At 46.9% G+C, this 24,017-nt stretch overlaps 1 protein-coding gene across 1 annotated transcript; it reads left to right on the forward strand.

Moving 5' to 3' along the window:
• Positions 1 to 2,002: 2,002 nt before the first annotated feature.
• Positions 2,003 to 17,377, forward strand: LOC134501136 (acrosin-like). The gene is made up of 7 exons (XM_063308744.1): positions 2,003 to 2,079; positions 3,727 to 3,930; positions 5,412 to 5,683; positions 6,634 to 6,782; positions 15,192 to 15,476; positions 16,136 to 16,343; positions 17,187 to 17,377. The coding sequence occupies exons 1-7, from the start codon at positions 2,003 to 2,005 to the stop codon at positions 17,375 to 17,377; spliced, it is 1,386 nt and encodes a 461-aa protein (XP_063164814.1).
• Positions 17,378 to 24,017: the final 6,640 nt, after the last annotated feature.

Consider the following 24,017-nt stretch of genomic DNA (forward strand, 5'->3'; position numbering starts at 1 on the left):
ACCTCTATCCTTTCATCATTCCACATGGGGCTTGGTTTCCATACTCTTTCCCGTCTTGGTAGCTCTCCTCTGAACCTGCTCCAGCTTCTTTACATCTGTCTATATTCTACTAAAACTTTCATGTCTGTTTGATACTCTGTAACCCAACTGGGCAAAGCAGTGCATCGTAGGGCAACCATTTTTGAACCAAGGTACCTCAGATGGGCTAACTTACAGAATGCATCCAAAATCCAGGACCCGTGACTCCCATAGGATTGATTTGGCAAATTTTATAAGACATTCTTTGACATAAAAATTATCACAAAGCACTTTATGACATAATACAACATGTCATAAAACATTTTCTGTGGCTCTGGAAGCTCTGCGATGGATCTTATTGGAAGCAGGTGAGAAGAACACATAGTGGGCTGCACAACCAATTTGCTTAGAGCAGGGTTTCTCAACCCTGGCAGCTTGAAGATGTGTGGACTGGGCTATACAGTTCAGCCTGGGCTACTTTCAAGGCAGAAACATCTCTGGATGCCTCCCTGAATTTTTAAGAACTTTCCCAGTGAAGGCAGGACTTTAGAAGCTCCCTGCCACTGTTGAAGGCACTGAGGAATCTGGTAAGGAAATACCTCTGAAATGTTGACCCAATGGGTCGTGGGTTGTCTAGTTCTTTGTAAATATAAAGCCATAACTGGGCACCATCCTCCAAGAGTGGTCTACTCATCCAGAATCCAATTGAATTATTACCTCCTGTGATCTGGAAGCAATTCTTCTGTTAAGGCAACTAAAGGACACATTGTGAACATCCCATTTCTTATGTTACTTCTCAATTATTAATCCTGACAGTGGAAACTATCAGTAATTCTTTCCTTGGTATATTCAAGTTGGAGTGAGGAACCCCTGGCCCCAAAGATCTTGATGAATTCCAACTCCCATCATCCCTCACTCTTAGCTATGCTGACTTGGGCTACTCAGAGATCTAAGCAACATCTGGCAGGCCATAGGCTTCCAGTAGATGGGCTGCAGAAAATCCAAACAACCAAGAGCTGGCAACAAAGAGTTAATGTTTTTGTTTCCCTTTGGCATTATCTAATGGTCGTCCAGAGATTGGCTGCCCATTTTTGTAGGCCCTGGTGCAAGAAGCTTACCGGGAGTGGATGCCTTGTCCCCTGAATCAGCAAGCAGCAAGCCCAGGTTGGGAGGCTTTGCAGGTCAGTCCATCAGTAACCCCTGAGTGGGAGGGCCTGGGCTCAGCTGGCAGAAATGGAAGCTCTGCGATGGATCTTATTGGAAGCAGGTGAGAAGAACACATAGTGGGCTGCACAACCAATTTGCTTAGAGCAGTGTTTCTCAACCCTGGCAGCTTGAAGGTGTGTGGACTTCCACTCCCAGAAATCCCCAGTCAACATGCTGGCTGGGGAATTCTCGGAGTTGAAGTCCACGCATCTTCAAGTTGCCAGGGTTGAGAAACGCTGGCTTAGAGGCTTTCCCAGAACAAACCAGCTGACCCTCTCTTCATTTTGTCAAAAGGGAAACTGGCAGACAGACAGAATGATGCAAAACAGCTTCCTAGCCAAGGAAGTCTGTAGGTGACTGAACTAGGCAAAGATGTGATTGCCTGTCCATCCTGCTTCTACAGAAACATCTTGCATGTCACCATTTCCCCTGCAGCTTGCTGCTTACTCAGATCTCCTGTTGTTGCTGGTCTAACAAGATGTTCATTGTTCCAGATCTCTCTCTGCCCCCATGTGCCATGGGTTCCATCCCTAAGCAAGTCTGAGTGGCTTTGAAGGCCACGCCCGGTTGTGGCTGCTTGGTAGTCAGGAGACCAAAGGCCAAAACCTGGGTCCCTGCAATTGACCCTTCTAAAGCAAACAGCAGCAAAGAACTGTGGTTCTTCAGTGTGATGTCATACTGGCTGTTTGCTGATTGGCTGGGGCCTGAAAGGACAGTTTGTGATGTCGCAAGCCATGGGAGCAGGAGGTGGGACCCAACATTTGTTGAGCTACGTAGGATGAAGCAGCAGCTGCTGCTGCTCCTTTGGACACTTGCTGTGTTCTGTTTCTCGTACAATGATGATGACACCTGCACGTAAGCAAGGGCCAAAGCCAGGGGGAAGCATCATGGAGAGGGTGGCTGCATTGGCAACACTTTGCTGCCCTGGTGGTGTGAGGCCTCCATGCTCTGCCGGAGTGTGCTTGATGGGTGTTACAGGGTTGAAGGTGGACAGGGTACGCAAGAGCTATGCCCTTGAGACCCTGCTGGGGGTTGTCCCAGAAGCTTCCAGACTGCCATGGCTGGACCCTGGAGGAGGAGGAAGAGGAGGAAATGAACTGGGGCCCCCACATTTCTTTCCCACCACCCTCCATACAGTTTGATAAAAGAGAACTTCCTCCTGAAATTTCTTCTGAGAAGAACAACTTGGTGAAATGTTCAGGAATGAGACATGGGATCCACACACAAATTTTCTGAAGCAGAGGCCAGGGCTGGGCATGTCTTTCAATGGATAATCTTCTCTCTCCAAAGACTGCAGCCTCCTTGGCTTCCTTCAGATCCCAAGGGAGTTTTCTTATATTGGGAAGTGATCCAGAGGACCCTGGATGTTCTAGAGCTACAGAAAGAGGTTTAATAGGAAAGTAAGACCATCAGGAACACTCTTGGCCACCTCAGACAAGAAAGTCCCTTCAAAACCATTCTCAAGAGGTATTTGAAAGAAATTGTCCCTCCTCCTCCAGAAGAAAACACTTCTAAGAAAGATCTTGACCCCTTCCAAGACAAATGCCCCACCTTGGTCTGAACTAGTGCAGCTTCTCTTATGTTCTTTCAGACTGACTGGCCTATCTTGGGGTTAGGAAAGAGGAAATGGAGCCTTGCTGCTCCATTCCTGACCTCCCATTTGGACCAAAAAGAAGCCGTGAAGCTGCATCTTCTCTCTGAGGAACGCATTCATGGGCCTTCCCCTTGCAACCCTGGTACAATTGTCCTTCCCATCACACCCATAGGCCGGGTTCATGCAATCTACTAAACCCAGATTAAGATAACAGCATTGCTAAATAAGGGTGCCATATGATAGCTTAATGTTTAGCTGGTTGGTTTTAAATCACTCTTTTAATTTATTTGTTTATGATTAGTTTGCATTTATTGTATTGGTATTTTTAAAACATCCATTAGCTTTCTTGAGTGGTTTAGGAATCAGGGATAAAGTAAGGTATGGTACTTCCACCTATATGGTTTGTGGAATTATCTTCTGGAACTTACTGACGTAGGATGGGTTGATGGTCACCATTTAGCAGGCCCTGAAAATAAATATTATGCATGTTCACAGAAGGAAGATTTTGCCATTTTTAACCTTCATAACTGAAATGAGAACTTTATATTCAGAAGGTGGCCACATGTCCTGCTTGGGGCCTTCTCAGAAGCAAGCACTGGCTGCCGCTGAATAGAACGTGGGTCCAGATAGCCTTGGCCTGAGTTGGCTGATCTCTTATGTGCAGTGGCCATGCCTACTACCCAGCCCAGCATCCAAAAAGGAATTAGGTATCCCTCCCAGACTCCCCTGTTTTCCAGGAACAGGCATGTTGGGGTGCAGGTTTGTTCCTGAGCTAAGGAAGTACTTGGGCCAAGTTCTTTGGAGAGAGGCAGCCATAACAAGGCTGACTCGGCCATCAGACACACTGTATCTCGCTGCAGGAACAAACACTCTGTGACACCTGCACATCAGCTCATCTCTTTTCACAGGAGGGTGTGTGGAAGTCGACCACTAGCCATCAGCCATGGCAATTTATTGCGGATTGTGGGCGGGACCGATACGCTGCCAGGCACGTGGCCCTGGGCCGTCAGCTTCCAGTTCCCGACACGGCAGGGATGGCGCCACTTCTGTGCTGGCTCCCTGATCAACTCTCAATGGGTCATTTCGACGGTGCGATGCTTCATCATCCAAAAGTGAGCAAAACCAGGTCACCAACTAAGCAGAGTGCAGGAGGCCCAGGTATCCCAAGGTCAGAAATGGGGACTGGTCTCTCTAAGCCAGGGGCACCAGGGCTCTGCCAGGTGCTGCTGAACTACAACTCCCAGCCTCCCACACTGTTGGCCAGGCTGACTGGAGGTGTTAAAAAAAAGATGGATTAGAAGGAAAAAACAGACCCCCAAAGACAATTAGAGGCACAGAATACCAGCTGCAGCAGTGAGGAGCTACATGGTTTCTATGCAAGTCTAAATGTAACTTGTTAAATGGCCAGGTGAAAACTGTCTTTGCCTGGTGCCAGGAGGGCTAAAGGCAGGGCCAGGTGACCCTTCCTGGGGTGGGCCTTCCAGGGCTTGGGAAATGCGGGGGCGGGGGCTTCCACTGGGAAAGTCGACTCTTGTGCAGCCAATTGTGTTACACATTTTCCCCTGTCCTGTTCACAGGGCTTCACACACCATTCACTGACCGGAGGGACACAAATGCCAATCCTCCCCCCGTTCTTACTCTAAGGGTCACAGGCTTTTGCCCAGCCAAAGAGCAGAAGGTGGCACAAAGAGGAATGATGCCCAGTCTCACTGGATGGTGCGTTTATTTATTGGGACACAGACATTCTCACGTTCAGCAGGCTCATGAGTTTCTAAATGAAATACTGCCCTGCCATTAAGGTTCCCAATGAGCAGTGAGAGTTTTTCCAACCATTGAGAGCCTCTCCACCAAAATTAAGCTCCTCAGAGATGTACACACCCACCACACCCCTGAATGAATGACTACTGTTGGGCCAGGGTGGTGGAAGAAGTCAGGTCCGGATCCCGAAGCTTCTTGGTTCCCTCCTGGTTCTACGTGTCACTGCACCCCACGGCCTGGGGCTGATGGCCCGTTTTCTCTCTTGGACTTAATTGGCCCCTTGCTGGCCTTGTCTTCTTTCTGACTGGCCCAGTTGACCTTTCAGACGATGAGCCAGCGAGGTTTCACTGCGTCCCCTTTGGTATTTCAGCCTAGACCCATCATCACCGTTGTTGTTGCTTGATTTTGCTGTCCCCCCCCCCGAGTCTGGGGGCTTTCTCACACTTGTCCCCAACCCCGTCAGCATCAGAGGATGTATGGAGCGAGGCTTTGAGGAGTAATCTTAGGGCATGGAGCAGAATGCCTGGGAAGAGGTAGTGAGAGGCCGTTGTGGCCTCTTTGCCATGTACTAGATGTTTGCTGTTTTTCTCAGAAGAAGGGGAGGGATCCTCTCTTTCTGCTGAGCCCCAAGTTCTCCACTGTTACTCCTCCCTCCCCTTTTGCACTCCAAGTTCCTAAACTGCAAGGGCTGGTGCTGGGAATTGTACTGTGAGGTCAGAATCATGGGCGTTGTCTTCCCATTCCAATACTTCATTTGTACACAGATGTTTCCTCCTAAAATTTGGCCTCTGGGGCTCCTCTTATAACATTAGCTCCTGTCTCCCCTTTTACCCAGGTACCTAAAAGTGGAGTACTTCAGAGTGCAAATTGGGGCCACCCAGCGCTCCAAACCTGGGCCTGATGCCCAGAACCGTATCATCAAGAGACTGGTGGACCACGCTCAGTTTAACCGGGATTATCACCTGAATAACATTGCCTTGATAGAGCTGGACAAGCCCGTGGTTTGCAACGATTATGTCCAGCCAGCCTGCTTGCCAGAGGAGGACCTGAACATAGAGACACTCACCCACTGCTATATCTGTGGCTGGGGCATCACGAACATAATGAGTGAGAGCCAGAAGACCACCCCAATCAATCCCTATCCCTCTGGAAACGGGGGCTCCGGGCACCCTCTAGGTCCAGTTCCCCACCCAATTGTCAGCCTGTAGTTTGGAGGAAAACCTGAGAGTCACCCAACCATTTGTCAGGAGCTCTTGGAGGCATCACCCCAAAGTTTTGGAAAGTGTGAGGACAGTGTGGTGCTGAGGGCCCTAGGTTGGGCACAGGAATGCCACAGGAGAAGCAGGACCAGGAAAAAAAAAACAAAGTGCTCGGCATCCCTTGAGGAAATTCCCTACAAATCATTTAGTCAAGTCAGTGCAGGAAGGACAAAGCTGTCCTATAGGGACCCAGCGTTTTGGCAGTCCTGTCCGCTTAGTGATGGAACCTTTGCGTGCATCTCCTTCGTAAGGGAATTTGCTGAGGATAAGCCTTTGCTTTGGGGCACTGGCTTTCCCTGACAGATTCAGTGGTTGGCAGAAGCCCAACCTGAGAGGTTGGTGGGCCAAAAGTAATGCTGAGAAACAATGCTTCTCTTGCACAGGTGAAGTGGAGCTGAGCTTGATTTTCATTGCACACTTTAAAGGGCAGGACTAGGACAGGTGAAGACCCAGACGGCATCCCCTTGGCTGCACTCACTCTACACATCTCAACAGGTTAAAAAGTTAGTGGTGCCACTCACATCACATCCTAAGCTTGGCTACTTTAAACCCGGGAGAAGGGGGGGGCTAGTTTGTTGGGTGAACCCAACCTTGTTCGTTTAGGATTCAGTGCATAGTGCAAAGCCAGAAAATGACTTAATTCAGTAACAAGGTCAGTGGTGTTATGTGAACACAATCTGAATATAAAGAGAGGGACTTGGGTTCAAGAGCTCTGCTAAGGTCAGGGTGCTGTCAACAAGTCCCTAGACCAGGCACTGGATAGTAGTGGGGAGATACAGCCCTCTCTTCCGCTCACAGGGGATACCACATATTCGGATATCCTACAAGAGGCCCAAGTGTCGCTGATAACCAGAGAGGCATGCAACAACTCCCTTCAGTATACCAGGCGCATTAAAGAGGAACACATCTGTGTCATATCTGATGAAGCCTCCATCGACAGCTGCCGGGTAAGTGTGCCAAGGGCAGAGATCTCTCTCCCTAGCTGCTTGTCATCGGGTTCATCCAAGCCTCCTGTATCCCTTTCCAATAGAGAGCTTGGTCTGAAACAGGCTCACAGAGAGAACTACAGGTAGTCCTTGTTTAATGACCACTTGTTCAGTGATCATTTGAAGTTACGACAGCGCTGAACAAGGAGACTTAGGACCAGTCCTCGTGGTTGCAGCTGTCGCAGCATCCCCATGGTCGCGTGATCATGATTCAGGCACTTGGCAACCGGCTCCCAATTACGATGGTCGCAGCATCCTGCAGCCAGGTGATCGCCATTTGCAATCTCCACTGCTGGCTTCCAACAAGCAAAGTCAATGGGGAAGCCGGCAGGAGGTCGCAAATGGTGATCACATGACGTTGTTCCTAATGACTGTGTGGGATTCACTTAACGACAGCAACAGGAACTGCCCCAACTGCCATCATAAGTCGGCATGTGACATTGCGTTTTACCACTGCGTCGCTTAGCGATGGAGGTGTCAGTCCTGATTTCCGTTGTTAAGTGAGGACTATCTGTAATGCATCTCAGAAGCCAGTGAGGGAGGGAGGCAGAGCCATGGACCGCTCGCTTTGGGCCAAGTAGGGTGGCTCAAGCCAGGCGTGTGGCAAGCTAGCTCCAAAGGTGCTCCAGCCAGGGGCAGAGAGAACCCCAGCAACCTGGAGTGAGCATCCACGCCCACCCCTGCTCAGTACGGGAATCTGTTTTATATTTATATTTATGCTCTTATTTAAGAGACACTGTTTTTATTGTATTTTAATCTGCATTTAGTTTTAGTCTTATTGTAAACTCTTTTGAGAGATGGGCAGTGATGAAATTTGAAATATAAATAAAATAAAATAAAATCCAATTAAAACATTCCCAATCAAGAGCTGACCAGGTTCTGCTTAAACGTATCAAATGAAAGGGAGAGACCAACTCTTTGGTAATTGGTTCCATTATTTTATTTTATTTTATTTTATTTTATTTTATTTTATTTATTTTATTTTATTTTATTTTATTATTTTATTATTTTATATTATATTTTATTATTTTTTTATCCCGCCTTAGTTATTTTTAAAAATAACTCAAGGCGGCGAACATACCTCATACTCCTTCCTCCTCCTATTTCCCCCACAACAACGGCCCTGTGAGGTGGGTTGGGCTGAGAGAGAGGGACTGGCCCAAGGTCACCCAACCGGCTTTCATGCCTAAGGCGGGACTAGAACTCTCCCACCACGCCTGATTGGCTCTGGGGCTGAGAGAGAGGGGCTGGCCCAAGGTCACCCAGCCGGCAGGACTGGGTGCCTTGGGCGGGTCTAAAACTCGCCCTCTCCCAGTTTCTAGCCTGGAGCCTGAACCAGCAGACCAAACCGGCTCTTATAGAACTGCCCTTATTCTCAGGAAACCCCCACCCCCACTTCAATTGCAATCTCCCTCCCCATAACTTAAATCCATGATTCTGTGTCCTGCACTCCAGGCCGATGCAGAAGAGGCCTGGGCATGGCTCTGTGTGACATTCCTTCAGATTCCTGAAGAGTGCAAGCATCTTCTTCCTCACCGTCTCCTCTAAAGATTCCCCATTTCTTCAACCTTCATTTCTAATCCCCTGCTCATACTTGCTGCCCTTTGCTGAACCTATTTCAGTATGTCTGAAATCCTGAATCCTTCTTGAAGTGTGCTGCCCAGAACTGGACACAATACTTGTGGTGGGTTCTGATCCAGCACAATCAAGTGGAATTATTTCTTCCCATGCTTTGGAGACGATATGAAAGAGAGAGACTGTGTGTGTGTGTGTGTGTGTGCACGCACACACGCATCCCACAATCTGTGAAGGAAGTTACCTGATCAAAAAGATAAGATCAGGTTACTCTGGAAAGATAGGTCTGTCCTTAAGGAGTGTCCTGTGCCAGCAATTGCAAGTCAAGTGCAGATCAGATGTGGATCAGAACTCTATGGAAGCTATAAATCTCACCACAATGCAGGAACACTAGAGCACAGAAAAAACAAACAGGCTTACTTCAGAAGCCAAGGATCCATGCAGACAAATCCAAGATCCAGAAATCAGACTGAGTTTACTCCTGTACCAGTTCAAAGGCCAGTCGGGGAATCAGAAACACCACACATTCCAGAAGTCCACTGAAGGATAGAAAGTTGCTTGCCAAGAGAAGTCTGGCTTCCAAGCCTTTCTTCTACATTTTCCTAAATCATGCCTCATTCATTTGAGTCCCCTGTCCCCAGCAAGCCCCCTTCCCCGGTTGGTAATGGTTTTGGTTTGGGCTATCGTACGCGGAAGTGTGTGCTAACTTGGAGGCGTGGGCCTAGGCCATGTTTACTCAGGACCACCTTCTTAGTCTACACTATTTTCAAGCTACGAGATACTGGCATTTTCATCAATATTGCTGGGAATCAGGGATGCAGGCTACTTCAGAATCAGGCTCCTCCTGAACCATGACAGGAGGTGGAGAAGCAGAAGATGGGTGATTCATTCTGGAAGGTGTTGAGGGGCTTAACCAGGACTGATGGAAGATTGGATGGATTTTCAGAGATGGGTGTGGGAAGCTTCAGCTGGAAAGTTACAGAGTTAGAGATTCACTGCTAAAGTTTTGGTCATCCAGCTTTTTTGATAGTGTGGAGTCCTTGGTGCCCTCTTAGCTTGGTTGTTTTCTTGCAGATGTTTTGTTACCTGACTAGTAACATCTTCAGTGCTAGAAGGAAGTGGGCTTTGCTCCCTGTTTACATTCAGTGGGTTGCCCTGTTGGCAGATGCTGGGAAAGCCTTTAGCCCAGGAGAGGTCAAAAGCAGCTTGTTTCAACCCATAGATTGACTTCTGCAGTTCACAGACTAGATTCTCCCCTTTTTCATAGCCGGGGGGTTGCTGCATGTATAATTTGTGATCTAAATCACCATAGAGAAATGCAGTCTGAATGTCATAGTGGTTAACTGACATTCCTTTTAGTGCAGCAACTTTTAACAGTAATCTAATTGATTCACCTTTAGTAACTGGTGCAAAAGTCTTGTCAAAGTCTAAATCTTTCCTTTGAGTGAACCCTTTTGCAACCAACCTTGCTTTATATTTTTGGATTTTGCCATTAGCATCCCTTTTCAGTTTGAAAACCCACCTACAACTCAGACAGCGTCCATTGGGAGGTAGATCTACCAGTTTCCATGTTTTATTTTCTTTCAAGGATGCTAAATCCTGTTGCATGGCAGAATGCCAATTTTGTGCAATCTCAGGTGGTAAAGCATTCACTTGTTCTAAAGACTCAGGTTCTGTGAATATGTGGAAAGCCTTTACTGTTTCAGCCTGAAAACGTGATGGAGGAACGCCTTTATTACTCCTCTGAGATCTGCGAGGTAATACAGGGCTTTGACTCCTATCACTTTCCTGAGAAGCATCTGTCTCATCAGACAGATCTTCAGTTTGCTTTTCTGGTTTAATGTCCTCATCAGGCAAAAGATCACCATCAGCAAGTCCTTGCTGTTCTCTTGTGGTGGTCAGATCAACTGGAGAGCTAGAATTTAATCTCCCCCAGTTTTGTTCAGCAAAAGAAGCGCTTTTGCTAATTATTAATTTCTCTCCCATTATGAACCTGTAGCTCCTCTGGCTTTGTTCATAGCCAACAAAGATGGCTTTCTATGTTGTGGGGCCTCCTTTCCTTCTCTGCTGTTTTGGAATGTGAACCCAAGCAGTGCTACCAAACACTCTAAGATGGCTTACCTTTGGTTTCACACCATAAAACAAAGGGAATGGAGTGTCCTGAATCACAGAGTTATACAACCTGTTCTGTACATAAGTGGCAGTAGATATTGTCTCTCCCCAGTACTTAAAACATAATCATGAATCTTTTAACATGCATTCCATCACATTTTGCAAGGTTCTGCCCTTTCTTTCAGCAACACCATTTTGCTGAGGGGTGTAAGGGTTAGAAAGAATTTGTTCTATCCCTTTTTCTACTAGGAACCTTCTGAATTTGTGAGAAAGGTATTCTCCTCCTCTATCACATTGGAGTGCAGATACAGGCCTAGGGAATTTTCCATTTGCCCATGTCACAAAACTTTTAAATTTCTCACATGCCTCATCTTTATGTTTTAAGATGTAGATAAATGTGTATCTTGAGAAATCATCAATGATGGTCATTGCATACCTTGCTTGTCCAAGACTTGGAGCAAAAGGACCAATAATGTCAGAGTGTACAATTTCCAAAGGTCTAGTTGTAACTCTGTCACTGTGCTTACTCACAGGAGCTTTTAGTGTTTTGCATTCTTTGCAAACTACACAGTCTAAGTATTTGTCACAGGGTTTTATCTTTAGGTCAGCACACAGCTGTGGCATTTGTGCTATATACTTGAAATTAGCATGACCAAATCTCCTGTGCATCAGGTGTACACATTGGTCATGATATGGAGTGTTGCCAACTGCAGCCTTGCAGCTTGGCTTCCTTGCATTTTGCACAATGTACAAGGCGTCTTTTAACAAACCAGTAGCACACAATTGCCCATTTTTACATATCTCACAACCATTTTTCTTAAATGTTATGATATGCCCTGTTGCAGCTAATTGTGCCACAGATAAAAGGGTTGACTGTAGATTTGGCACATACAACACACCTTTCACAGTTTCTCCCAAGCAGGATAAATACAAGTCACCTTGTCCCATAATTTTGGTCACAGACCCATCAGCCAAAGATACACTTTGTCTGTCTGTTTTAGACAGTGACACAAAAGAGCTTTTACAATTACATAAATGACAACTGGCCCCAGAATCTAACACCCATACATCAGAATTACCCTTCTCAGCAACCTGTGCAATTTGGCTTGTCTGAAGAGCCTTCTTCTGTGTTGCCCTTGTGTTCTTCTTCTCTGTCTTTCTACTCTTGGGTCTCAAGGCACAGTCTTTCTGCAAATGTCCAGCTGAACCACAGGTGAAGCATCGCTGGCTGGCTAGTGCTGTGGCCTCAGCTTCCTTTCCCTTCTTTTCCCTTGTTTTCTGGTGCTGCAGCTTTCCAGAAGAGATGGGGGGGGGGTTCTTTCCTCTCTCTTCTCCCATTCAGCGAGTAAGCGCTGTGTAACATACGATGGGGTGAGTCCTGCTTCAGGCACAGCCTCCAGGGTACAGATCAGCGTGTCCCACGTTGCATTTAGTGAGGACAGGAGGATATAGGATTTTGTGAGAGGTGTAAATTCCATTCCTCTCTCCTGCAACTCAACAAACAGCTGCTGAATATAATGCAGGTGCTCAGGAAGGCTATCTCCTTCTGCAAGGTAGGCTCTGTACAGCTTTTTCGTCAGAGTAACTTTACTCCCTGCTGTTGCCTTTACATATAAGTCTCTCAAAGCGTCCCAAAGTTGCTTTGCAGACTGCATGCCTCACACATGGACTAGCTGATTCCCAACTCCCAAGATAATGGTGGCTCTAGCCTGCTCATCCTGTCTCAGCCATTCAGCACTGGGATTTTGGGGGGTTTGCTCACCAATTGGCAGCCAAAGATTCTCTCTGCGAAGGTACATCTCCATCTTCAGGGTCCAATTCAAATAGTTGGTCTCTGATAGGCGCTCCAGAGGCATCGCTGAAGGCTGGGAGGTAGCCATGGCTTCTTCCTTCTTTTGCAAGTCACCTCAGCTAGCTTCTTTGTCCTGTAGACCGGCAGTTGCTGGAAAATCTCCAGGCGGCTCCAAAGAAAATCTTCACAGGTCTTTGCTACCTGCCTTTAAATTGTGCATGAGGTGTGGAGCTGATCTCTCTTTTCTCTCTGGGTTTTTTACTGGGCACATAACGTGTTGGCAGATACTGGGAAAGCCTTTAGCCCAGGAGAGGTCAAAAAAGTCACACACCAGGCATTTCTATAAAAATAATTTATTTACAGAAAGCAAAACAAAAGCAAAACATATTTTAAAGGACTTAGCTCCCTTTGGAGCAAGCCTTGCTTGGCTACATTGCCGGCAGAGAAAAAAAAAAGAGGAAGTAAGAACAAGTCCGGGCAGATTTCCTCCCCCAGGCTATTTTGCATGAAGCACGTGAGAGGAGACAATCTAATACAACCTTTTAACCCGGCCAAAATGACTAGGTACAACAGCAGCTTAATCTGTTAGTAGGAAAACCTCAACATGCCCTGCCCGTGTTGGTGGGGAGTGGTTTCCTCCTTGGTAGTTCCTTGATTAGGGTATTGTTTTCTGCTTGATAGTTCGTCTGCTGTAAATCCCTGCTTATCTGGGTGTTGGCTGCTGGTGTTCTGCTCTTTTTGTTTCCTTCTTAGCTTTTTTATCATCTCTTTTGAATGGTGTGTAAATGTGGTTTATCTCTATGTGTCTGTTGATGGCTGACTTGTCTGAATATCAAGCTTCCAGGCGTTTTTGGATTTAATCCTATGAAGAACGGCTAAGGGAACTAGGCATGTTTCGCTTAACGAAGAGAAGACGGAGGGGAGACATGATAGCAGTCTTCCAACGCTTGAAGGGCTGCCCCAGGGAAGAGGGCATCGATTTATCCTCCATTTATTCTACCTAGAATGAGGGTAGAGCAAGAAGCAATGGGTGGAAGCTCCTCAGAGGGAGATCCAACCTGGAAACAAGGACCGTGAGAACTGTTAAGGAGCGGAACAGCTGGCCTCCCGGCGCAGTGGGTGTGCCATCGCTGGAGGTTTTCAAGAAAAGGTTGGACAGCCATTTGTCTGAGATGGTACGAGGACTCCTGCTTGGGGCTTGGGCAGGGGGCTGGGCTGGAGGGCCTCCAAGGGCCCTTCCAACCCTAGGATTCTATGATTCTAGCTTGGTCTAGGATGCTTACAGTTTCCCAACTGAAACTACGGTTGAGTCTGTCCATGTGTTGTGAGATTAAGGAGTTTTCATCGTGTCTTCTGACTGCTGGTTGGTGTTCGTGGATGCCTCTGCCAGTCTTCTGCCCATCTCTCCTACACAGTGGCTGTTGCAGCCCTTACACTGCATGTTGTAAGTGACTCCTGTTTTTTCTAGTTGGGCTCCTGGTCTTTTGGTTTCCTTAAGATGCTCTGGAGGGCTTTCGTTGGTCTGTGTGCCGTGGTGATGCCGTGAGGTTGAGATAGTCTGTTGGTTGTTTTGGGGATGTTTCTGACATATGGCAGTGTTACTCCTTTCATAGCTTGTGTTGGTGGGTCGTGTGGTCAGGAACCTCTGGAGAAAGTTGAGGGGGTGTCCATTTTGCTGGAAGATGCTGCGTGGGCAGTCTGTTTCCTTCTTCTGGTGCTCTGGGTTGCTGCAGGGCACTTGTGCTTGTCTGGATAACGTTCTTGCACATCAGCTTACACTGAGACTTTTTTGACAGTCTCTGTAGAGGGCCGAGGGAACGGCCCTGAAGGACAAGAGGAAGAGCCACGACCAAGGTAATGGTCAGATAAATGGGGCTTGAGCCCGGGCCAAGAAAGTAGCATGAGAAAACGTCTCAGACCAGCCCCTCTCTTGTTCACACGAAGTGAGAAGTGAGGGAGGGGGAAGCACCTTCAGACTTGCAAGATTTTGTTACAAGAGCTGTCACAGTAAAAGTATTCCTGACCTACATGGCCTTGGTTTCCTAGTCAGTTGAGCTGACCGTCTCCTTGATGTTGTGCATCAAGTATCCACACAAGAACAGCAACTGAAAGGAACTAACCTAAAGAAGCTGTTTTTGTTGTTCCTTTTTCAGCCACATCTTTCATTTTTCTGACACCCTCTTTACAATTCCATTCTACCTGTTTGTACTCTTTGTTGATCAACTGGTCCTCTCTCCACCTTCTTTGGTTCTGATTTCCTATTTGCTCTCTTTATTTGTTTGCTCAGTTCACAAGAGCACTGGCAGGTGACTGCCTTATGTTCCTTGTATGGCCTCTACTTACCCAGCAGGAAGGAACTGTTCAGCCTCCACCGAAGACACCCAACTACCATCAAGACTAGACCTCTGCCCCTCACAATGCCATTGTGCACACAGCTTCTCTGATCAACTGTTCGTCCTGCTGAGCTCCCTTGGCAAACTCCTGTTTGCTCTTTCTGTTTGACTGCTGAGATAGCAACCTGAACTCTTCTTCAGGAGCCCTCCTGACAGGTTTAATTTCAACAGCTTGTGCATAAAGGGATTTTCTAGTTTTAGGTCCAAGATATTTACGCCTACTTATATCAGTCTTTCCCATTCAGGTGCATTTCAGTGAGTTGGATCATTTATTCCTATCCTCATCTGCCAGCCCTGCACAATTGCCAGTTCCCAGGTTGGGAGAAAGGGTTTAGATTTACAGTAGGTCCCACCCTATCAAAGGAAGTACTTTAAATGTCAAGAAAGAATGAATTCAGTGAATGAGGAGTTCAGGTATGAACGTGACTGCCATTGTATGGACGTGGATGAAGAGATCCTGCACCACATGGTGATGTCTCCTCCTTCCTTTTCCTGCAGGGTGATGGTGGTGGCCCCCTCATGTGCAGGACGCCCCATTCTGAGCGCTTCTGGCTGATCGGCCTCAACAGCTGGGGGATGGGCTGCACCACTAGGAAAGTGCCTGGGATCTTCACTTCCACTCAGTCGTTCCTGCCCTGGATCAGGGAGACAATGGAGAACCCCCCTATGTCAGCCCTTAGCCCACCGTTCAGACCAACCCCACCCACCACCCCTTCAACCCCCAGCCCCCCACCCCCAAGCCGGTACACTGGATATTATTATTACAATCCCATCTATAAAAAGGTAAACGGGGTCTTAATCGGGTATTTCCCTGAAGCAAAGTCACGGTATACTCTCCGAACTGCCCAGTGGAAACCACCTGTAAGACGTACCACCTGGCCTTGGTACACGGGACCCAAGAGGACATTTGCACCCTTCTCCTTCCCTCCGATCACAGCTGCACGGCCAGTGCCTACCACTGGCTTCCTAGGCTGGGGCAAGGGACCCAACGTGATTTATAGGCTGCCCCGGCGAAAGTATGCAGCCACCCTCCCGACCAGGAACCCACAATGGGCTGGGCCTTATTATTGGAATAGGCCTGCTCCCTAAGGAAACCAGGGGCCCCATCCCGCCATGGCCACAGCCCGGGTGAGACATCCGTGACCAGCACCTTTCTGGTGTAATGCACGTGACCCAGCTCCTGGCCTTTTAACAAGCTGAGCCCTACTTGTCATTTGCCCCATAATCTGTCACTTTATCAGATTTCTGTATCTACTTTTATAAATGCGCCATTTAAAATAGCACTGGCACCTTGCTCCAGGCCCGAGCTCCAGCACCAGGTCAATGCACTGTTTTTCTGACGGCCTAGGAACGTGCCTGCCAGCTGGGTCCCAACCCTCTTCATGATCACAGGGCATGCAAACCCTCACAGTTCACAGACTCCCCCGGCCACCTTCTTTCAGACTGGGGTGAAAATGGCAGAGCTGTCCAGAGAAAGCTTGGCTTCGTCAGGACAAGGAGCCAATCTTTTGGCAAACATCTTCCAGCTTGAAATCCACTTCCATTCCTGGAAGGAGAAGAGCTTCATCTGGAGCCCCTTTGGCTTCACACCATCACCTTGGTTGGCTGAGTTCTTGGACCCACCAAGTGGATTCTGGCAGCTGTTCTCCTGTAAAAACACGTCCAAAATAAAATGTTTCCTTCCAGAAAATGTGTCTTATTTATTTCACAAAGGGAAGGCAAAGACACCAATGACCAATGCCTATCGCTGTGCAGCTGGGATTGTAGGAGTTGTCCACCACATCTGGAGGTTGGAGATGTCTATTGAGAAAGAAAATCAGAAGGACATTTGCATAATGTGATTTAGTAGCAGAAGATCCTATTTTTAAAAAATGTTAAAAGAATGGCCAGTTATGAATACTGTTTCCTCATTTAAACTTTGAAGAAATACAGGCCACAGCCCCTGTTTTCCTGGGGGAAGATAAGTTAGCTTTGTGCCTTAGACATTCACCATGGTGGAAAAGTCACCACAGCATTCTTGAAATGGCCTTCAGAGTAATTATCTGGAAGCACCCTTCAGAAGAAAAGTGTAACATTCCCGAGGCAAACATTGGAAACGTTAGGATTCTTCCCTCTGAATTTTGAGAAATTCCGTATGCATGGGACGAATATGGCTGCAGTCCAATGTACATTGACTTGAAGTAAGTGCCACTGAAGTCAGAAAGCTTATTTCTGAGTAGACATACATGGGAGTACGTTTAAAAATGAATAAAGCTTGACTGAACTTGCTTGCTCTGGCCTTCACTCTTTCATCTATTCTTTTAGCTTTCCTTATTGATGACTCTTTTTTTTTAACCATCTTAATCCTCTGTTCACTCTTTCATTGTCTTCTTGCCGTTTCTATTCTCCCATCTCTCACCTTTTCTAAAGTTTGGCGTTTTCTCCGACTTGGGCAGGTTCACACAACACTCACAGCTCTGGGATAACAAAAGACTAGGACCCTCTTCTCATTAGGTGCCATGTCCAAGCAGATCACCGTCCTGTGGCTTAAGGTGCTGGCCTGCTTGCCACCATACGCTGAGACGGCTGGACTCCCACCACACAGTGGGAATCCCGAATCCAGCCCAGCCCCCCTCCTCATTTCTCCACGTGCCTTTCCGCAAACACTGCAGAGTTTCTACCCCTCTGCCCTGGCCCTCCACTGAAGCCGCCCACCTCCTCCTCCTCCACCCCCTCGTCCTCCTCTCTTGCAGTCTTGTCACTCCCTTCTCCATTTCTGTTCCACCGCACCTGGACTCAGGAAGGCTCCAGACGTAGGACCGAGAAAGATGGGTGCTTCTCAGCAAGGCTTCCCAAACTGCAGACCAGGCCCTGGAGAGCCCTGCCAGTGACACCCCTTTGGCTCCGGCCTCTGGGCCAGATGTCCCAAGGCGCTCGGGAGGGAAAAGTTGCCGCTTGGACCTGGTGCATTCTGTATGAGGTCATACTGCCTTGGTGCTGATTGGCTGCGACCTGCTCTGTGCGCTTGTGACGTCACGACTGCCAGGAGAATGTGGCGATCAGAGTAGCATCTGGAGCCATCAAGAGGATGCGATGGCTGCTCCTTCCACTCCAGATCCTTGCTACTGCCTGGCCCACTCACGCCATAGTTGATACTTGCGAGTAAGTGAGAAGAAGCAAAAAGGAAGCCGGGTCTGATCCAGAAAGCAGGGCCCTGTTCCCCAGAGGCATCCCTTGGAACAAGACCTCCAAGGCTACCAGGTGCTGGGGGGAAGAAAGGAGGGCGTGGGGGGGCAAGCACCGTCTTAGTTGGAGAGAGGTGGGACACGGGCATTCGGGGACTGTCCTGCTGCTGCTAGTGAGGGAGCAATGCCTCTTTCTCCCTCTAGTGTTTGCGGAAGACACCCCTTAGTGCCAAGACATGACCGAAGTGAGCAAGTTGTGGGCGGAACCGATGCCCTGCCTGGGGCGTGGCCTTGGATCGTCAGCTTGCAGCTACCAACGATAACAGGGCACAAGCATGCCTGCGGAGGTTCCCTTGTTTCCAGCCGGTGGATTCTCACCGCAGCCCACTGTTTCTTAAACAAAAGGTGAGACTGTCCCATGCCAGGGGGGAGCCAAGCTCCAGAAGAGGGAGGGCTGCAGGAGGACCTCTCAGAGCCATTGGCTTCACGCTGTGTCCAGTGGGGGAGAAAGACACAGAGGTTGTCCCTTGGCAGCATCTTGGAATGACCCCATTGCAGTTTTCCCCATGACAGCTCAAAAGTGGGGAAGGTCTTCTAGAAGATCTCTGGTGCTGCTGGGGTATTTACTGTTTTAGCATCTTTTTATATCACTTCCTATACAAACCCCTTTCAGAGTAGTAGCCTTTCAGGGGTGTCTGCAGGGTGTGGTCAGAAAAGTCAAGATAGTGGCCACAATAGTGTGATTGAAGTTCAACAGAACTTCGATCACACCGTCATGGCCACTTCTTGACCTTGTTGACCACACCCTGTGGATGTCCTTGTAGTATACTAAATAAGAAATGCACTAATTAAAGGAGTAAGCTACACAGCATAAAACTAAACTATATTCATTCAAGTGAGGGAGAGGAGCAAATTAAAGCAGAAGGTCCATCACCCCATGCTTGGGATGGGAATGATTCATATAATTTACCTTGAAGTAAATCCTCCTGCTCATTAAGTCTAAACTAGAAGGTTTGGATTTCAGGGCAGAATAGGACAGAAAGAGTAAAGCAATCATTAACCACTTAATTTCTGAAGAAGACTAATAAGAAAATCAATATCCCAAAGATGCAACAATGCATCTTTAACCGGAAAAGTGTTTCAAACGCGTGGTTTGAAAAGACAGGGAGGTCCACATGGGGGGACGGTAAAAAAAGTCATGATGGGGTCTGCAACTGTTCAGTTGAGGCCTTTTTTATGTGCATCACGTTAAATGGATTTGTCAGCCATTTATGGTACAGAGACACAGAGGTAGATAAAAATTTTAAAGGATATTTTTATCAGACAAAATTTGAAAAAAACATGGAATTCTATAAGGAAAATGATAAGCTCAACCATTTCAGCGCTAGCCTCTCCTTCAAATGCCTTCCATGTTGGAGATAATTACAGTGAGGAAAATGTAATCACATATGCAGACTTGGTCCACTCAGATTCTACGAATCGATTAAAGACCCAGATGAATTATTCAGTGAAGCCTGGAAAATACCACGGTTGATGTATTTACAAATTGCTAGAAGGATAAAATCTGATCTTAAGAATGAGGGAGGGACATTAAGAAAAAAGGCAGGATTTGAAACCCTCATACAAAACCAATATCCTTTCTTAGGGCGCATAGATAAACTCCTGCTTAGATATGACGTAGAGACAGAACAGATAAAAACTATGATACATTGGATGCAAAATTTTAAAGAAACAGTTACAACACAACAATGGGAAGAATTATGAAGCAATTCCATAAAATTTAAAAGAATCTAAAAGAAAATTGGTACAAAATATTTTACAGATGGTACCCAACTCCATCAATAATCTCCAAGATAAATTAATCATGCAGTATTTGGAAATGCCATGAAACAGAAGGAACATTTTACCACATGTGGTGGACATGTAAAAAAACCCTCAAAAGTACTGAAAAGATAGTCATAGCACAATGCAAAAAAAAAAAAATTGGAAATGAAATTTGAAATGAAATCCCAACTATTTTTACTAGGTATAATCCCAGAATATGTCAACAAGAAATATAATAATTTACTGACATATATGCTCATGGCAGCGAGAATAAATTTTGCCCATTGTTGGATGAAAGCTACAATTCTGATGATACCTGATTTAAACTTGGAGAATATGCAGCAATGGCAGAATTAATGGCATATATCCACAACAGAAATTTAAACAAATTCAAGCAAGAATGGTTCCCATATATAAAATAGATTATGCAGCATGGCAAATATAAACACTTATAGTATGCCTTTCAAGAGGGCCTAAATGTTTATTATTATTATTATTATTATTATTATTATTATTATTATTATTATTATTTTAAATTTATTGGCTGCCCAACTCCATTGGACTCTTATAAACACTGCAGATTCATAGAGGCACAAAAAGGGGGAAATTAGAAACAAAATATGTTTTTTTCCTTTTTCTTTCTATTGTTTATTATTTGTTTTTGTGTCTTTTTCCTTTTTCTTCTTTCAATATGCACAAACAATAATAAGTAACAATACAATGGAGGCCTTAGCATTAAGTATTAAGCTTGATAGAAGCCTTTATTATATAACAAATAATTCAATGTATTTTGCAGTTGTTTGTTAATGCCACATATAGCTTTAGATGTAAAATTTAACCTTAGGTTTATCAACATTAACATTTTAGAAATCATAGTTCAATTGTTATAAACTTTTTTTCTTTATCTTTGAAGGTTTAAGTTATCTAAATAGCAGAGTGTTAATAACCTCCAGTCAACACTGTATAAATACCACGGGACCCAAATATTATATAATGTACTACTTTTGTTTTATAATAATACAATAACCCAATATAAAAATGAGAAAAAAAACATTAAAGAACCTCAGAGGGGGGTTAGACCAAGGAGGGGGCCTCACTGTCCATGATTCCTTGCCCCCCCAGCACCCCATTTCCAGTCCCAGCATCCCTTGCGATCAAGCTGCCAAAACCGGGCTGCAAGAAGGCTGGATTCCAGCCGCACCAGGGCTTTGCTGTCTTGAAAACAGAGGGAGGGCCTCTGGAGGTAAGCCCACCTTCACCTTTAACATTCCCTCAAACCCCCTCCCTGAAATTCAGTCACTCTCATCCCTATGGCTCCCTCTCTTCATGATCATGCTCAGGAAGTGTTTGAAATCCTGGCTGTAGGATTTCATTTTTCTTCATTTGTCTGATCATTGGCCTTTTCCAGATGTGTGTGGCTGGGGCTCACACTGTTGAACTGTTTTGGCGCTGAATTACTTTTTAATTTATTTATTAAATTTATATAGCCACAAGGAAGCTTAATGTATGCAAGCCACCCAGACTCTTATGGACTTGCGAGAGATTTGCTCCAGGGAATTCCCCCTCCCATCTCCCCCACCACAGGAACCCAAACGAAAGGCCCATCTCTTCCTGTGGTGTGACCACACTTCCATCACATTGCAGTTCTTCAGAGGACCAGGGGAGTGAGGGACTGACCCTGGGGAAACTGTCCATTCGTGGATGCTGTGTCATCTCTGCCCCAACCACGTGGGGCCAGTAGATGTTCCTCACTGGAGAATCACAGCCACACCCATCTCCCTTATGTTCCCTGTCAACTGGCATGAAGAGTTGTTTGGCCTCTGGATGGAGGAAATATAGAGCTGCTGGCCACTTTTTTCTCCATGAATTTGGCTACTTGTCTTTTGAAGCCACCCAAACACATGGCCATCATGTGTCATGGCAGAAGATGTGTTTATTGCTCTTAGCCATGACAGGCTAACTGCCACTTCCAGATTCAGGGACAATTCAGCGCTGAGCATCAGATGCACGGAATAATTCAAGGCTAAGTGATGTCCATCTCCCTCAAGGCCTGTGGGCAAAGCTTCCCAAGGGACTGCAAAAAGTCAGTGGCCTTTAGGTAGCACCTAGAACCCACTTATAGACTGGAGGCAGAATACCACCATCCTTTTGCCTCTCACTCTGATGCTCTACAAACCCATTCTTATGATTTTTGTTTTGATTTATTGATAAGGTTTATAATCCACTTTTTTATGGAACCCTCTCTCAAGACAGTGTAAAACAATAGCTTTGGGACATCTTTTTTGGTTTTGTCAGTTTATGCCTGCAATGGAACCAAATTCTTCAGCCATTGAGACCTTCCTTGCATCTCACACAACGTCTTCTACTGCCTGGGTTTGGAAAGATCCCACAGCAAGAAAGGAAGTGCAGAGTCAGCGTCTCAGAACAAGGGACGGTCTTGGTTGCCGTCTGCTTTAATGTATACTTAACCCAAATTGAGAATCACGAGGATAGTTGGATGACTAATTTTTTCATCCCTGCTAGCATTTCCCACTTGCAGATATGGTGGTGAGCCATAGCTGAGTGCAGCGGAGAGGGCTGACCCACATTTTGTTCCCAGGGACCTTCCGCACTGGCGTGCAGTGGTTGGCGCATGGAAGCTTTCATCACTTGGCTCTGAGGTCCACGTGCGCTACATCAAGCGAATAGTGATCCATGAGGACTACCAGAGGAGCACCGAGACTAGTGACATAGCCCTGATGGAGCTGGATCAGCCTGTGAAATGCAGTGACTACATCCAACCAGCTTGCTTGCCTGACATGACCGTCACCGTGTCTCTCTTAACCCACTGTTACATCAGCGGCTGGGGCATCCTAGGAAAATCTGGTGAGATTCCAAAGCTGCCCTCTGTGCCACCAGGGGTTGACCACCTCCCTGTGACTTAGAAGTTCAACCCCAGGAAAGGTCCTCTTTCGCTCTCTGCTGGAGGATGGACACACAGCCACATTCTTCCTCTGGGCCCTTGATAGCTTCTCCTTCCCTTTGTATGTGGCATTTTCCTGCTGGATGTGAGGTGTTGCTGGGTGGGATTGAAATGCCATACCATAATACTAAGCCACAGTGGAGAACTTTGTGCAGTCTGGAGCCTCTTTAGAATTTGGTGTGAATGGCAGTCACACTCACAAAATGGTTCTTTGATTGTGGGTTCTGACAACGGGAGACTTTCCTGTTCCCTAAATAGCTGCTACAGTGAGCATGGACAGAAGGCACACTCATTCACATACACATGTGCACACACACACACACACACACTTGATTCCCAGATGCCATGTGCCATCCTAGTGTATCTTTGGGGAGCAAAAAGGCATTCATGCAAATAGACGTAATGCAAGAAGGTGGCACTTGGCTTTGCAATTCGTCATCATTGTCGAAGTTTCATGCTTGGAACCACTTTGTGTCCTGCCAGTCCTGTCTCTCCTCCCCTCCCTCCCGGCCTCAAGGAGGCTTCCCCCTTTCAAGGCCACGGGGGGCGGCCCAGGGGAGGCTGTTTTCAGGCTGCAGCCAAGGCCCGCTGCGCCCCACAAAGAAGGGCTTTGCCAGAAGCCCCAAAGTGCCCCGGGAGCAGGGGAAAAGGGGCCGCTATCTCTAAGCAGCTGCCTCCCATTTCAGCAGCCAGGGAGGTATCCGATGTCATGCACGAAGTGAAGGTCAGTCGCTTCTCTGTCACTCAGTGCAACAGCAGCAACTGGTACAACGGAGCCATTGAGAACCACACCCTGTGTGCAGGTTACGAGGAAGGAGGAGCCGATATCTGCCAGGTAACGCCCCTGGGGAATACCGCCTGGGGACGGTGAAACCCAGTGCACTGTCCTCTGGCCATGTTGCGCCCAAAAGTGATGCCTGGGAATACGTTATAGCCCTTCCCTGCTACCGTCCTTCTGGGTTCAAAGTTCAGTCCTTGAGGGCTGTGTGGCCATACAGGTAGTCCTTGACTTACAACCATTCGTTTAGGAACTGTTTGAAGTTAATATGGCACTGAAAAAAGTGACCTACAACCAGTCCTTGCACTTATGACAGTTGCCGCATTCTGGGGTCATGTGATTGCCATTTGCAACCTTCCCAGCTGGCTTCCTACAAGCAAAGTCAATGGGGGAAGCCAGATTTGCTTAACGACCGTGGCAAAAAAGGCCATAAAATCGGGTGTGACTCACTTAACAGCTTCCACCTCACTTAGCAACAGAAGTGCTAGTCTTAATTGTGGTCTAAGTCCAGGACTACCTGTAATAGCTGAAACTCCAGTGCAGCTTTGAGGCACGGGGCTGAAGAAGGCAGAGGGCCTTCCTTGAGCAAAAGTTGA

The sequence above is a fragment of the Candoia aspera genome, chromosome 7, assembly GCF_035149785.1.
Source record: "Candoia aspera isolate rCanAsp1 chromosome 7, rCanAsp1.hap2, whole genome shotgun sequence".
Taxonomy (NCBI): domain Eukaryota; kingdom Metazoa; phylum Chordata; class Lepidosauria; order Squamata; family Boidae; genus Candoia; species Candoia aspera.